Raw genomic sequence first — 16,637 nt, 5'->3', positions numbered from 1 at the left:
CTTCTAGAGTCCTGGAACTCCTCAAGGCACTTTACAACACAATCAGTCATTCACCCATTCACACACTGGTGGGGATGAGCTACGATGTAGCCACAGCTGCCCTGGGGCGCACTGACAGAGGCGAGGCTGCCGAGCACTGGCGCCACCGGTCCCTCCGACCACCACCAGCAGGCAACGTGGGTTAAGTGTCTTGCCCAAGGACACAACGACGGCGACAGACTGAGCGGGGCTCGAACCTGCAACCTTCCGATTACGGGACGAGCACTTAACTCCTGTGCCACCGTCGCCCAGGATAGAAAGTGAACCCAAGCCTGAACACGGTCTGATCAGCTGATCTGAACATTGATGCAGATGTAGAAGACGGCACCCGTCGTTGAACACTCACCAGTATGGCGTTCCCACAAAAGAGTTGGCTGGAGACAATATGGAGGCCGATCCAAAGTCCCCCAGTTTAACCTGACCAGGTTCTGTTAGCAGGATGTTTCCTGCTTTTACGTCCCTGCGAACATTAAAATAAAATAAAGATGAGCAAACATTGGCCACATTGGAACTCAAAATACATTTCATATCAGTAATGAAAAAGGTGCTGATAGCATTTGGTCTACATTATTCTGGGGGGTGTTTCAATTCGTGGTTGAACTTTTTAACCACCATCCTTCATGGCTTGATGGGGAAACAATCAAAATCCAAGAATAACACTAATGGGCTAAACACTCAGGAGACGACATCACCTCTCTTCCATTCATTTTCAATGAGACATGCGCAACAAACGCCGGTCTCCCTCCTGCTAGGCGATACACAAAAAACCGTGCATGTGAAATTTTGCGCTTGTGCATGTGTTGTGCTGGTCTGGCCAGCCATGCCAATGATTCCTTATGGGAAGCAAAGAGTCTGGTAACACTTCCACTCCAATAACTCCACCCCGAGAATTCTAGCTGAGCCAATCAGCGCTGAGCAGCATAGGTCACATACCGCAAAGGTTCTCATAAACAATGAAGATGGTGTCTGAAGCAGCATTTGCTGCAGCTATTTCCTCTGTTCTAAATGACTTGGAGACGTCGTTAAAACCACAACAAGTACAAGCGCTAAAAGCCTTTCTTATAAACAAAGATGTTTGCGCCGTCGCCAGACGCCATCTTTGACTACATCTACAAAGTATAGCATCACACGATACAGTCGTCATTTCTGCCTTTTTTCTGATTGTTATTTTTGAGCTGGCTAGTCCCGCCCCTCATGGAGCTCTCTGGCTCTAAGGATCCAGACACATCCTCTGTGTAGAACAGACACGTCTGGCTGGCCAGGCTAGTGTTGTGCACAGTGCGAGCCAACAAAGCAATCCCAGAAAGTTAGGAAAATTTCAGCTTTTCATCACGGTCGCTCGAACAAGGACCAATCAGCGGAGGTTTCATTGACTGCCCAATGAATGGACAGGATGCTTCTCATTAGATCTCCGGGAAAACATGGAGGAAAAGTTCATACTTGCCATGTCGGATTTTCCAGAGCTTTACAACATTTCTACAAAAGAATATAGAGATCTTCACAAAAAGGCAGCGGCATGGGAAATTGTTGGTGCCAGAATTAATACATCAGGAAAGTTTACTTACATAATTTTATCTAATGCAATAGCAAACCTGAATAAAAAAGCAAACAAAGACTCTTTTCGCTCTGGAACAGAGCGTGTCGCCGGCTTTGCTGCTGGCACATGTTGCCTCCTGTGTGTCAGGTTATCAAAGCAATAGCGAGTTTTGCTGATCGTGTTCGTTTGTCGCCTCCCGTGTGTTGAGCCCATTTGAAAGTGGTTTTAGTCACATTTAAGCTTTAAAACCATGGCAGCAAAGTGCAAAAAAGACAACAATCCATCTGACTTATATATTCTGACAGGGTTTTTGTTTAAGACAAAAGAAAAGGGAAAAAATTTAAATGCAGCAGCTTAAAACTATATCCTTCAAAAATGAGCTAAAGCTAGAGGAAAACAGCTGATTTAACACAGGCCAATTCACTTTAACCCCAATGGACTTTAAAGCACAGAGTGGTTTAGCTTGGGAATGCTGAAGAACATTTTGATATTATGACAATATAAAATATTTTCACTTTTTCCCCAGTTTTGTTTTAGATCTAGTTTTCTATAGGTGACTGTTACTTCAGTTTCCCCATGAAATTTGTCCAGACATGGTGGGGGCGCATCAGCCTTGAGGGGGGTGTGTGTGTGCATTCGCTCCCAGGATCGTTTCACTGCCATGAGTGCGGGGAAGGGGGTAATAGTTGTACGCTGAACATTTTGCTTCCGTGCTTCTCCCGTGAGAGCGGGGTTGTCCGACTTCATAGCCGTGTAGGGTTGGGCATAGAGCAACTCTGTTTTTCCCCAGAATCATTCTTTTTTTTAATATTTTTTAATTTCGATTCCAAGTATAGATTCCCTGGCTGCTGACTGGAAGAATCTGCGGCTGAGCTTCATGAAAATAAATAAATAAATAGGTAATCTGCAAATTCTGATCAACACCTTTCAAAGCTGATCCCACCAGCTGCCTGTCGCTCCAACTCTGCAGAGACCCTGAGAGCAGCATCGCACCCCCCTTCCCTTCCCTCACACTGCGCCAGCACACAGCGGCAAACACATAAACGCGTCCGCCAAACTTTCTCTGTGATGTAATCTTTGCATCCAACAGCGAAAACTACAGCAAAGAGGAAGCTCGTTAAAAACGTCAACACGGTGGATTTAATACAAGTTTTAAAGAACAAACTCCGGGCGGCGTTTGGTGAGTTTGTCTTACTGCAAAAATAAAATACACACGGAGCATCAACAGTCAAACACAGCCACTTACTAACACTCATCTGTGTGAGCACGACCGTCAGAAGGCTGAGCAATAACCCGCAAAATAAAGTCATCATGCTGGATCAGCCTTTCTCTGTGGTGGACCACACCGGGTTCTGGCCACTAGGAGCCGATAGGGATAATAAATAAGTAAATAAATATTAGGAATGCACTGATACTGGTACAAGTTAATCGATACCATTGCAGTTGCCTTAAAGTGGCTTCACTGTAACTTGTCCTTTTTGTTCACCTAATATTTTAGTTTTGTGATCGTCGTCGTCTTCCTTCGCTTACCCGGGTCCGGGTCGCGGGGGCAGCATCCCAACTAGGGAGCTCCAGACCATCCTCTCCCCGGCCACCTCCACCAGCTCCTCCCGCAGGACCCCAAGGCGTTCCCGGACCAGATTGGAGATGTAACCTCTCCAACGTGTCCTGGGTCGACCCGGGGGCCTTCTGCCAGCAGGACATTCCCAGAACACCTCCCCAGGGAGGCATCCAGGAGGCATCCTGACCAGATGCCCAAACCACCTCAACTGACTCCTTTCGATCCGGAGAAGCAGCAGTTCTACTCAGGGTCCCTCCCGAATGTCCGAGCTCCTCACCCTATCTCTAAGGCTGAGCCCGGCCACCCTACGGAAGAAACTCATTTCGGCCGCCTGTATCCACAATCTTGTTTTTTCTGTCATTACCCAAAGCTCACGATCATAGGTGAGGAATGGGACGTAGATCGACCGGTAAATCGAGAGCCTGGCTTTCTGGCTCAGCTCCCTCTTCACCACGACCGATCGGTTTAGAGTCCGCATCACTGCAGACACTGAACCAATCCACCTGTCGATCTCCCGATCCCTCCTACCCTCACTCGTGAACAAGACCCCGAGATACTTAAACTCCTCAACTTGAGGTAGGACCTCTCCCCCGACCCGGAGTTGGCAAGCCACCCTTTTCTGGTCGAGAACCATGGTCTCAGATTTGGAGGTGCTGATCCTCATCCCAGCCGCTTCACACTCGGCCGCGAACCTACCCAGCAAGAGCTGAAGGTCAGAGCTGGATGAAGCTAGGAGGACCACATCATCCGCAAAAAGCAGAGACGAGATTCTCCTGCCACCAAACTCGACACACTCCACACCACGGCTGCGTCTAGAAATTCTGTCCATAAAAGTGATGAACAGAACCGGTGACAAAGGGCAGCCCTGGCGGAGTCCAACCCTCACCGGGAACAGGTCCGACTTACTACCGGCTATGCGGACCAAACTAACGCTCCTCTGGTAAAGGGACTGAATGGCCCTTAACAGAAAGCCACCCACCCCATACTCCTGGAGCGTCCCCCACAGGGTGCCCCTGGGGACACGGTCATAAGCATTCTCCAAATCCACAAAACACATGTGGATTGGTTGGGCAAACTCCCATGCCCCCTCTATCACCCTTGCAAGGGTATAGAGCTGGTCCACAGTTCCACGGCCAGGAAGAAAACCACATAGCTCCTCCTCAATCTGAGATTCAACTATCGATCGGACCCTCTTCTCCAGTACCTTGGAGTAGACCTTTCCAGGGAGGCTGAGGAGTGTGATCCCCCTATAGTTGGAACACACCCTCAGGTCACCCTTCTTAAAGATGGGGACCACCACCCCGGTCTGCCACTCCACAGGAACTGCCCCCGATGACCACGCAATGTTGCAGAGATGTGTCAACCATGACAGCCCTACAATATCCGTAGTAGTTGTGATCATTTCTATTAATATACACAGCTCACAAAAATGAAAGGAACACTTTAAAGAGACACATTAGATACATCAGATCTCAATATGAAGTTGGATATCTATACAAATAACGACAGGGCGATGTCTTAGGAACAAAAGTATGCCAAGTCTTTTAATGGAAATAAAAGTTAACAGCCTACAGAGGGCTCAGTTGTGTTGACACCCTAAAATCGGAGTGAAATGAAGATGTGGCAGGCTAGTCCATTATTTCAAAAACTTCATTTCTGCAACTCAAATTGCGTTTCAATATCTTGTGTGGCCCCCACGAGCTTGTGTGCATGCTTGACAACGTCGGGGCATGCTCCTAATGAGACAACGGATGTGGTCTTGTGGCATTTCCTCCCAGATCTGTGTGAGGGCATCCCTGAGCTCTTGTACAGTCTGAGGAGCAACCTGGTGCCGCCTAATGGACCGAAACATAATGTCCCACAGATGTTCTATTGGGTTCAAGTCAGGGGATCGTGAAGGCCATTCAATTGATTCAATTCCTTCATCCTCCAGGTACTGCCTGCATACTTTTGCCACATGAGGCTGGCATTGTCGTGCATTAGGAGAAAACCAGGACCTACTGCATCAGCGTACGGTCTGACAAGGGGTTCAAGGATTTCATCTCCATACCTTATGGTAGTCAGAGCACGATTTCTTAGGCAGTAGAGGTCTGTGCGTCCCTCCATGGGTATGCCTCCCCAGACCATCACTGACCCACCACCAAACCTGTCATGTTGAACGACGTTGCAGGCAGCATAACGTTCTCCTTGTCTTCTCCAGACTCTTTCACATCTATCACAGGTGCTCAGGGTGAACCTGCATGATGCATGGTGGCGCAGTGGTTAGCACTGTTGCCTCGCAGCACGGTCGCAGGTTTGAAACTCGGCTGTGGCCTTTCTGCGTGGAGTTGCGTGTTCTCCCCATGCATGCGTGGGTTTCCTCCGGGTACTCCGGTTTCCGCCAAAGATCACAACATGCCCTACAGGTTATAAATTGTAAGTTGCTTTGGATAAAAAGCAGTGCTCAGCCTGTTCCGCCTTGCACAAAGGAGCAGGTATCGTCCTGCTGATGGATTGTGGACCTTCTACGGCCCTGTCCAGCTCTCCGAGAATAACCGCCAGCCTCCTGAGATCTCCTCCATGTTCTGGAGATTGTGCAGGGAGACGCATTAACCTTCTTGCTGCAGCACCTGTGGATGTGCCATACTGGAGAAGTTGGACAACCTGTGCAACTTCTGTAGGGTTAAGGAATCGCCTCATACTGCTAGTAGAGAGCCAAAACTAGCACGAGTGGAAAACCAGCCGAAACAGATCAAGAGGGAGAAACTTGAAATGACCTCTACATGTTAAAGCAGTCCTGTTTTGAGGGTTTTGTAATTGTTGCCACTTTAGTGCACCTGCCGTTAAGTCCATGAACACCAATACAGCTGAAAGTGATTAACAATGCCCTCAGCTGCTTTATCAACCAGGAAATTATTTAACAGATTTCATGCCAGGCCCAATAAAACAGTGTTCCTTTAATTCTTGTGAGCAGTGCATTTTATTTTTTATCTACCTCAGTCTTTTCCTGTTCAAGGCAGAGGAAAATAAAACCTGTATTCCAATTCATTGCATTTTTTTTTGTGTGGTAGAAATATTGGTACTGGTAATCAGAGTACTCATAACCAAGAATCTGCATTGTATCGGTTTGGAAAAAAGTGGTATCGTTGCATCCCTAATAAATATAATAATCTCAACACACAAAGTTGTGGGATAATTTTTTTGCTTTTATGAACTATTTAGTCTGTCGAGAGTTTCAACGTTTTAAATCTGTTAGATTGTTACTGCTGCTACTACAGCAGCAACATTTAAGTTTCAGTTTCTCTTCTGACTGAATCAATGCTGCAGCACATGGGTGTAGACTCAGCCATCCTGGACATGATCATCCTGAGAGTTTTAATTGAAAACAGCTGGACTTTTCTGGTTGTGTTGAAGATGTGTTGCCTCTCATCCTAGAGGCTTCTTCAGTTTGGTTGTGGTCAGAAACAAACAGCGATGGTGCACTGCTGCAGGTCTTTCTGTTTCTTTCTCCAAAACATGTTTTTGTTTAAATGAAGGTGATGTTACTGTTCATGGAATTTAAATTCATGGTGAAGTTCAGATTATTTCATTAAGCAAGATCTGTGGTTAGCTGGCTCATTTAAAACATTTAAAGTTTTTAGATCCTGCCTCTTGAAAGAATCGAGAATTGATAGAAACCTGAATCGAAACAAGGAATTAGAATCGTTCAAATTCAAACGATGCCATAGCCATGGAGCTAGAGTTTCAGCCGAGGCGCCCATGTGGGGGAAACACTGCACTTTTATGTACTCTGTCCATTCTTTGTATTTTACTTTCTATTTTTTTATTGTTTTAACGTATTTTATCATATCTCTTGCATTTTACCTTATTTTTCACTGGACCAGTGTGTGTTAAAGTCTACTACTACTATTTTACCTCCTTTGCACAAATAATCACTCCTAATATATAGTGTGTCAGAGGGGTTTGACATCACACAGCAACAAGTTGGTGAGACGTTAATGCAAGAAAAAAAACAACCAAAAAACAAGATGCTACCTGTGAATCATGTTATGAGAATGAAGATATGCTAATCCCTGCAGAGCACCATGGGTAATAGCAGCTATTTCGACCTCCTGGAGGGGCTTTTTGTGAACTAGGAGAAAAGTAGAAATCCAGAGTCAGAAAGGTGATTTTGAATTGTCCATGATAAAAGTGAAAAGCTGAACCAACCTTCGAGGAGGTCTGAAGCGGAGCCGAGGCAGTATTCCATCACCAGCTGAGGGACGAATCACACAGACGTAAATACACATCCCCATTGAAGGAGTGCGTGAAACTTGGAAAGTTGTACAAATACTAGTTATGTCTGAAAATAAAGTTTATTTTTATTATCTGTGGACATTCTGTTGTTCTGACAAAAACCTAGTGCCTTTGACACTTAGTACAGACCTGGTAGACACAAAACTTTGGGTTTTCAAACTAAATGTAGCAGGACGATAGTCTCTCGTTACACTGACATCACACTACGTACCCATGCTGTGTGTTCTTTCAAGTAACAGCCTCGGTACTCAATAGTGTTGGGGTGTCGAAGTTTCTGCAGGAACTTCACCTCCTTAATGATGTCTTGCCATTTCTGCATGAGAGAACGTGAAAACCTGGTTGAACTTTATGTAGGTTGGTTTGTGCAGTTTTTAGAAAATACTGAGAAATAATTTCTGTAAACCGTGAGCTGAAAAGAAACCGTCAGGATCCGAAAACAGAGACGACTTTTGCAAACAGACATTTGGGACTAAACACAAACGTACAGTAAACTGAACCATCACAAGGCTTTTATGAATCGTAATAATCTTTATGACAATGACATTTTAGTGAAACACCATCACTGACTTCTTCATTACCTCATTTGTCTGTTTTCCGCTGTACGACATTTTCTTGATGGCCACCACTTCATTGCTGTGCACATCACGGGCCTGTGAGACAAAAGCAAATACTCAGCCTGTGTGTGTGTGTGTGTATGTATGTATGTATGTCCCGTATTTTCCGGAGTATAAGTCGCACCAGCCATAAAATGTAAAATGAAGAAAAAAACACATAAGTCACATTTTGGGGGGGAAATTTTTATAATTTTTCTTACAAAATCTGGAACCATGCGTTTCACTTTGCAAGACAAGTATCGGTAACAATAACAGAATAAACAACTCGGGCGCAGCGGCGCGCCACGGTCTCCAGCAGAGGATGGCGGTGTTTCAAACCCTCCTAGCGGGACAGGGGAGCTCATTCCTGGGTCGGAACCGGCCCGCAGCACCCCACCACAGGCTGCAACAGGTGATGGCGGGGCAGAAGAGCTGAAACCTGGGCCGGATCCAGTGCGCAACTGCGCGCCACAGGCTCCAGCAGGTGATGGCTGTGTGTTTTTTATTCCCAGCGGGGCAGGGGAGCTCATTCCTGGTCCAGAGCCGGCTCACAGCAGAAGTGCGGTATAGCCTACATAATTTGGTATATAAGTCGCTCCGGAGTATAAGTCGCAGGACCGGCCAGACTATGAAAAAAAGTGCGACTTATAGTCCGGAAGTCCGGAAGTCTGATCTGACGCACATTTAGGAAACAGTGGGAAACTATTTTACAAGTGGATGTGCTACAAAAATAACAGAAATATACTCACATTTACCTTACATGATAATCATAAATTAAACAACACCCAGATGGAAATTGTGGGCCAGTCTATTTTAATGAACAGATTTTATACAAAATTGAACACAACAACATGCCAGGGGGTGCACTATACAAAGGTTACATACATCCTGTTTGTTTAGTGATCTGCTATTGTACAACAGTTTAAAACGAGGTTTCTGGTTATTGGACTTGATAACACACTACCGTCTATTTTCTATTGGAAGCTGAAGCTAATGCAGGAGATAGGCGTCGAAGACTATTTTCATGTTCAGGCGGTATGTTAAACTCAGAGTGACTGAACAATGATCTAGTTTCCGTTAGCTCGTCTAAAAATAAAAGCTCGCAATGTTTGTTTCCGTTTCAGGGGTTGCTTGCAAGGTCTTTGTTTGGTCACGTGAATGCAGCAAAGGATTGTGGGACGTTTAACCAAAACATAGAAGTTATGTTGGTGGTGTGGTTGTTTTTTTACTAGGGCTGCACGATATTAGGAAAACCTGCAATATTCGATAAAAGTGCTTAATATTGTGATATCGATATTACTCACGATAAATGAACAAATACTAAAGTATGCAGTGTTGATGTCGTCTGGCGTGTGACGTCTGCTCTGGGCTCAAAGCAAACAAAAACTAATGCATGAATTCCATTACAACATAACATTTTTATTGCAAAAATATGCAGCTGCACCTGCTACTGTATTAGCAGCAAAACAACAAACTGCATGCATGCAGTTTCTCAGTGACTTTAAAACATTACCACCATAAAACTTTTTCTGATGCTCTAAATACAGAAAAACATCCCTTACCAGGGTTTTGGAATAAATAAAAAAAATCAGAAAATAATTTTAAACGTTAAATAATAGTTAACATCACTTAAATGCAACAGCAAATTCTCTCATTGCTACTGAACATTTTCTCCACCTATGTGGTTATGATATAAGGCTGTTGCTGTAACTGGGAAGTGAACTGTGCTGGGCCAAACTAGGAGAATATTAAGATTTTCTGAGGGAAAGAGAAAAGCAATTGTCTACCTTTCAGAAGAGGAACTGGCAAAAAAAAAACTACATGGAAAATATGTGAAAACGTTTGTTTTTAACCCCAAATTGAACAAGTTTACCTAGATCTTAAAAAGCAGCTCAGATGATGAAACTGCAACTATGATTCTGATAACAAGCTAACAAATTGAACTAGCTCCTCTTAAGATAACCGGCTAGCAGAGCTTCTGACTGACAGTTTATGTGCAGCAGCAAATCAACTATCCTGACTAACAAGGTTATAAAAGCTCATAAATGAAAAATCACTTTGATGTGTGGGGGAACTTTTCCAGGCCCCCTTTAGCAGGGTGGGACTGGGAGGAGAGTGCTGTAGCCTTTTTGCTGGAAGTTAACCGGAGCATGGGGCTAACATCACCACCCGGTGGAACACTAGCGACATGGAGGGAGGTGGGTTGGTTCACCGGCACGTGTCGGAGTCAGCCCGGTTATTATCAGCTGCTTAACGACACCAAGCGGACTCGCGTTCACGTTTGAAAGCAGCGCTGATTCCAGGAATCTCAGCACAAAGTGCGTTCGTTGCTCTGAGCTAGCATGACGAACAAGGGAACGGCGCTGCTAACTCAGTTCGGGTGTTGCTTTCCATCCTAAGGGTCTACGTAGGGGGCGGGCGTATTACGTGAACGGACCCATCTGATAGGCCGCATATCAGAAGGGCTACATTTGATTGGTCAAATAATACTTCAGCGTAAAAAATAGAGCTGGTTTACAAAAAGGTGATGTATGACACGGATGGAAATGTTTGAACCAAACACTTATCGCCGTTTTTGGCGTGCTTTGCAATGGGCCTATCGCACGTCCTGTTATCGCGATGAGGATAATTTTTCGATATATTGTGTAGCCCTATTTTTTACTGTGTTGAAACAAGACACGCAAAAAGAAGTGTGCAACATGTGTAAAGTCAACGAGGATGCCACGTTGTTTTGAACACCACCAGTTTGATTTGTAATTTGAATAATCACCACCCAGAACTTTACAAACGATGGCAGGAAGCCAACAGCACCAAAAGTAGCCGACAGGAAAGAACAGCAGCAACTGCTGGGAGCTCATTACAGCAGGTACTCGAGCAAAGTTCTCCAAAGACAGCTCAAAAGCAAAGTCAACAATGAAAATAATGGAAATGACTGCTCTCGACAACTAGCCATTGTTTATAGTGGAGGGCAAAGGATGATGAGACACTTTCACCGTGTCCACATTCGAGGGTAGCATGAGGTTGGATTTGGATTTTAAGACCAGTGACGCCACAACGCCACGACGAAGACTGTGCAAATTCAAAGAGCGCTCTTCAAATGCAGTCTTGGAATCTGTTCTTTCCCCCCATTTCGAGAACAGGTGCGGTGTAGTCTCCTCACCTCTTAAATCTCGAGATGCACTGCAGAATCTTACAGATGGAAATAAGATACAGTAGCATTTTCAGGTTTTTCAGTACCGCAAATTACTCATGCCATGAATCTAGCTTTAGTTGACATGAAATTGGTAAGAGCTTTTAGACTTAAACAAAGACAAATAATACTATACCAGCCGATCATTGTGTCTCAGCCTGACATACAAAATATCCCGGCACCAGCAGTACATTCGCTGTAGCTCATCAAACGGTAACTAAACAAGGAAAAAGTTTAAAACATGTTTTTTTCTTAAAGTTTAAAACATGTGCAAGCTCCATTTCTGCAGCTTCTTCTTAGTGCGGTAGCAGTTGCTAGGTGACAGGAGTACATCTGCCAAATTAGGGGCGAGTAGGGCTGCTCGATTATGGCAAAAACAATAATCACGATTATTATGACTGAAATTGAGATCTCGATTATTTAGGACGATTTTTCAATTTATGTTGATTTTATTTGTTTTTATTCGGTCATAAAATTGCTCAAGGCACAATCAGGACAAAAAGAAATAAACAAGATGATCACTAAAATAACTCTCGATTCCCAGTATAAAAAGACCAATATACTTATAGCTCATAGTCTATGACCCAAGGGCCTATAGACCTTGGTTTAACTAATTTAAGTCTAACCAGTACAGACCCAAGTAACAATATCTTGCAAATACTGACAGCAAGAATTATACAGTGGCATTTATAACAAATAAATGCAAATAATAGGGCTGGGGGTAAACGATTATCTTTAAAACGATTATTCTGACGATTATTTTATCGAATAGTCGACTATTCTAATGACTATTTAGACAATTAATCTAATGATTATTTTTCTATTGCACAGTTAATAAAAACCAAAAAATCTCTAATAAATTCCTCAAAAAAATTGATAAATTGTTACTGTAAGAGAATAAACACTACAGGCCTTCCATTTTGTAAAACACTGCTTTTATTGTGTTGGTTGGTTATGTTCTGGTGACGTGTAGAACTTGGGAGTGCAGGCTGCTGCCTGAGAGGTGGTTGGAGACGGAGTGTCTCCATGCTGCTTTGTTTTGGTCACTTATGTGCGTGAGGCGAGTGGTGTTACGACTCTTCCTGGGGAGTTTGGCTCGTGTGCAAAAAGGAAGGGACAACAACGGGATTTAAAAGTTAAAATGATGATCAGGTTTATTTACAACTACAAAAAAAACATAAACCTTTCCATCCACAGGTTGGGAATAATAAAACTAATTCTGCCTGTGGGGAATTAAAACAAAAGTAAAAATAAGTAGGGATGTCCCACTGGGCAAAGATTACTGGGTTCTGGACCAAAATAAGAATCTCCAAAGGTCCAACTCTAAACTGAGTGGTTAAACCAAATTCAAGGTGATATTTTAAACTAAACCGAAAACCCACAACACTCTAAATGTAATAAAAGGGAGATCTGCACCACAAAAAAGATTAACTCTAAACCAAAACGTAACAGCTTATCCAAACGCAAGAAGCTGTTAGCGAAAATGCTAACAGTAGCTTTACCAACGTTACGTTCAAGTTACCAAGTTTAAATGAACCAAAAACACCCAGCAGCAAACAGACCAGCACAGAGGAGAGACTGCTACCACCAAAACAGCTCTCCTAATGTCTGAAAGAAGCTCCTTTATGAAGGGAGAAACGCTCCCGGTGATTTTCTACATCTGCGGTAGAGACGGAGCAGCGCATCTGACCCCGGAAGTTGTTGTCCGTTGCAGGGAGATGAAGGCGGGCAAAACAGGAAAGGAATCTAGTAGTGGACGGACATTATTCCGGGTCTTCGGTATTTGGCAGAGATGTTAGCGAAGGTGGAGAAGAGGGCGAACTAGAGGAAAAACATGCAGATTCCTCCTCTATTTACAAACTCCTGTGGATGCAACAAGTGGGCGCAGTGCGTCGACTACCGGATCTGACGTCGACAAATTTTTAAGAATCGAGCCGTCGACGTCATCGAGGCGTCGCTACAGCCCTAGCAAATAAATTGATGTTCACAAAATGTTGCATAGCATTTATTGAGTCGTGTCAAGGTGCTGTAGGAGAGTGCACTAGCACCGTGTCCTCAGAGAGATTAGTTATTATTTATCAGCGTGAGGAACTTATTTCTCCCTTATTTATAAACTATTTATTTACAAGTTCATCAGTTAATGTAATAATTGTCCCAACCACAGCTGCACCCCCCACCCCCCAACCTGGTCTCACAGCAATCAGTGGCAAGCTGCACGTGTGTTTAGTGTGCCGCACGCGCACATTTACCCCAAAATTCCACTACCTTCGCTCCGGCACGAACTCCGCAGCAAAATCGGTCCCATTGTAGTCAATCAGAGCTGTTCCACTACTGCGGCCGTGCAGCGCAGTGCGCCTCCCGCCGTCTGGCAAAAATAGGATAGATTCTATTTTTGCCGGACGCCGGAGCACCTCCGCAGTCAATGGACAGAAATCACAACCGCCCAACAGGAAAGGGAGCAAGCACAACTTCCGTTATTTCACAATAAATCGATAAACAAAACACGTTTTTTGTTTCATATGCACAGGTTTAACAACTTTTAACAACTATCAATGGCGGCTGAACTTTAAATGCACAAAAATAAGCCATAAATACAGTTTCCACTATCAAAGTAGTCGCCCTTTGTTGATACAAACCTGATCCAAACACTGTTGATCTCTCAACACAAATGATGGGCAGATTAAACCGTTCATTTCGATGCTTCTCCCACACAGCGGGTGTTTGGATCTAACTTCCGCATTTATTGCTCGGACTGTATCGCAAGATCTCAAAAATCCTGCACATGCCTGTTTGTGCACCTCAGGTCTCCGCACCGGAGCGGAGCCGTTGTAGAGCGGGTACCAGTAAAAATTGAGTTCGGAAGCGAGCGGCTGCGGAAAGCGGGGGCGGAGCGGAGGTAGTGGAATTTTACCCCAAAATTCCACTACCTCCTTTGTGCCGTTCCGGCACGAACTCCGCAGCAAAATTGGTCCCGTTGTAGTCAATCAGAGCTGCTCCACTACTGCGGCCGTGCGGCGCAGTGCACCGCCCACCGTTCCGACGCCGGAGCACCTCCGCAGTCAATGGACAGAAATAACAACCGCCCAACAGGAAAGGGAGCAAGCACAACTTCCGTTATTTCACAATAAATCGATAAACAAAAAGCGTTTTTTGTTTCATATGCACAGGTTTAACAACTTTTAACAACTATCAATGGCGGCTGAACTTTAAATGCACAAAAATAAGCCATAAATACAGTTTCCACTATCAAAGTAGTCACCCTTTGTTGATCCAAACACTGCTGATCTCTCAACACAAATGATGGGCAGATTAAACAGTTCATTTCGATGCTTCTCCCAAACAACGGGTGTTTGGATCTAACTTCCGCGTTTATTGCTCGGACTGTAACGCAAGATCTCGAAAATCCTGCGCATGCCTGTTTGCGCACCTGTAATAAAAATGAACTTGTCATCTGTTGTATAATTGCTTTATACAAGTTATTGATCACTACTGTTTGTCAATCACACTTATCATGAGGATGTAATCAAGGATAATCATGGTAGAGCCGAACATAATGTGATCATGAGGATGTAATCAAGGTAATCCTGGTGGAGGTGTGCAGCTTTGCACGCACATCAGGGAATGTATAAGGAGCAGAGCAGAGCTCAGAGCTGTTAGAGCTGCTTGTTGGATTCTACCTGACGAGGTTCATGGATTACATGTGTTCAGTTCTTCACCTATCATGGATTACGTTTTCTAACTGGGGTGTTCAGCTCTCCACCCATAAGCAACGGTAAGAGAAATGTTTCGTTCATGATTGATAACTTGTATGAATGCCGGTTGAATAAAGCCTTGTTGTTCATCTGATATTCAAGTTGTGTTTCATTGTTTCTGGCGTCGACTTGACAACGATCCTGATTAAATAAATATAAAGTGTAAAAAGAGACTTTGAGTCTTTTAAGGTAATTAAAATAAAATAAAACATTTTATTTTAGAACAGCACCTCAGGTCTCCGCACCGGAGCGGAGCCGTTGTAGAGCGGGTACAGTAAAATTTGAGTTCGGAAGCGAGCGGGGGCAGAGCGGAGGTAGTGGAATTTTGGGGTAAAGCCGTTTTTAGTGGCTCAGGAGTCCACAGGTGCGGTGTGTGTGTCACTCACTCTGGTTACTCCAACAAGGAGCCGGCTCCGAGAGCTGTTTCTTTAGTGACTGACACATCACTACATCATTCCCTTTCCTAATGCTGTGAAGAACGGTCCGGAGCGCGGGCGGAGTGTTTAGCTAACCTGCAGGAAATCCAGGGGTGGACCTTTAAAGCGCCCGAGCGCCAAATTTTCTCGTCTGGCGGTAAATACTTGACGACTTACCGCCCGGGTGGCGCCCAAGCCTTGTTTGTCATTCATACACTGGCTTTCACCTACATCATGGGCGCGCCCTGTAGGAAGCCGCTGGTTTCGTTTCGCGCGCGTGAACCTGTGCGCCTCTAGCCAAATACTGCACTTGTACGATTCGTGCACGTACTGCACGATTCTAGTTCTAGTCACGTGAACTATAAGTTCACTATTAAAGACGAAGTGGAACCACTCTAGAAAACACACAAGCACGCAGGAAGATGGTGCCACCACAGGGATGGGATTTCTTGATTAAATCTCCGTCAAAACGCTTTAAAACTGGTGAGGAGAAGCGAAAAAGTTCGAAACGGCATGAAGCAGAGAAGCGTGTGCGTAGGTGGAATGATTCTTGGCGGTTTAAAGAAGACGGGAGGTGCAGAGAATGGCCGTGTTCGAGTTGAGCAGCGCCTCGCCTGGAAAACTGATGAGAGCAGACGGAAGCAGCAGGGGGAGTGGCTGAAAGCCGGCATTTAAGTCGAACACAATTTCCTGCATGTGTAGCTCGGGGGTGACGATGGCTGAAGATATCGCGTTAGCGTTCACACTTGTTTAATTTTCAATTTTAATTCTGGTGCCTGTTAGCAGCTGAAACAAATCCTCACGTGCTTGTGGATATCATATTCTATATGAAGACATGACTGTAATAATAAGTAAAGGTTATCAGCTGCAGGTTTAGTGTGCTCATAGGAAACGTGACAAAAGAACACAAAACACATTTCTCTTTATGGCCTATATAGTTATCATCAACATAACATGATTTACAGAATAAATGTGACCAACTAACATTTCATGTTCTACCACTGGATGTTTGGATCAAACTATGAACCTATCAGATGGGAGATCAGGTGAGAGTCAGGCGTTTCCCGTCATCCCCTAGATTTTGCAGCCGGTGGAGAGCAACTGCAGCGCCTTGCTCCAAAATCTGCAGCCGCCTTGATCTCACGAGGTTATCGTTGCCTACATATGCTTGACGTCAGAGCAAGTCGGCGTCAAGTCGGACACAAATCTAACCGGCATGCACTGCTCGCCGATCACTGCTGGTCTAATCTGCGCAGAACTGGCTTATCTCGAAC

General features: G+C 44.6%; 2 protein-coding genes across 2 annotated transcripts in view; one reads left to right on the top strand and one right to left on the bottom strand.

The window, feature by feature from the left end:
• The window catches only part of LOC107373895 (heat shock 70 kDa protein 1), a 230,475-nt gene that overhangs the window by 173,489 nt on the left and 40,349 nt on the right, over positions 1-16,637 (top strand). The gene's annotated exons all lie outside the window — the stretch shown is intronic.
• taok2a (TAO kinase 2a) overlaps positions 1-16,637 on the bottom strand; it is a 64,994-nt gene that overhangs the window by 25,462 nt on the left and 22,895 nt on the right. The window contains exons 3-7 of the mRNA XM_054734439.2: positions 7,991-8,062; positions 7,624-7,725; positions 7,326-7,371; positions 7,152-7,248; positions 386-499 (exon numbers count right to left, since the gene is read on the bottom strand). Of these exons, the coding sequence (XP_054590414.2) occupies positions 386-499; positions 7,152-7,248; positions 7,326-7,371; positions 7,624-7,725; positions 7,991-8,062 (431 nt within the window). The remainder of the gene's footprint in view (positions 1-385; positions 500-7,151; positions 7,249-7,325; positions 7,372-7,623; positions 7,726-7,990; positions 8,063-16,637) is intronic.

Source organism: Nothobranchius furzeri, chromosome 5 (assembly GCF_043380555.1).
Source record: "Nothobranchius furzeri strain GRZ-AD chromosome 5, NfurGRZ-RIMD1, whole genome shotgun sequence".
NCBI classification, from domain to species: domain Eukaryota; kingdom Metazoa; phylum Chordata; class Actinopteri; order Cyprinodontiformes; family Nothobranchiidae; genus Nothobranchius; species Nothobranchius furzeri.
Note: the sequence above shows the minus strand (reverse complement) of the source record. Positions and strands in the feature narration are given on the sequence as shown.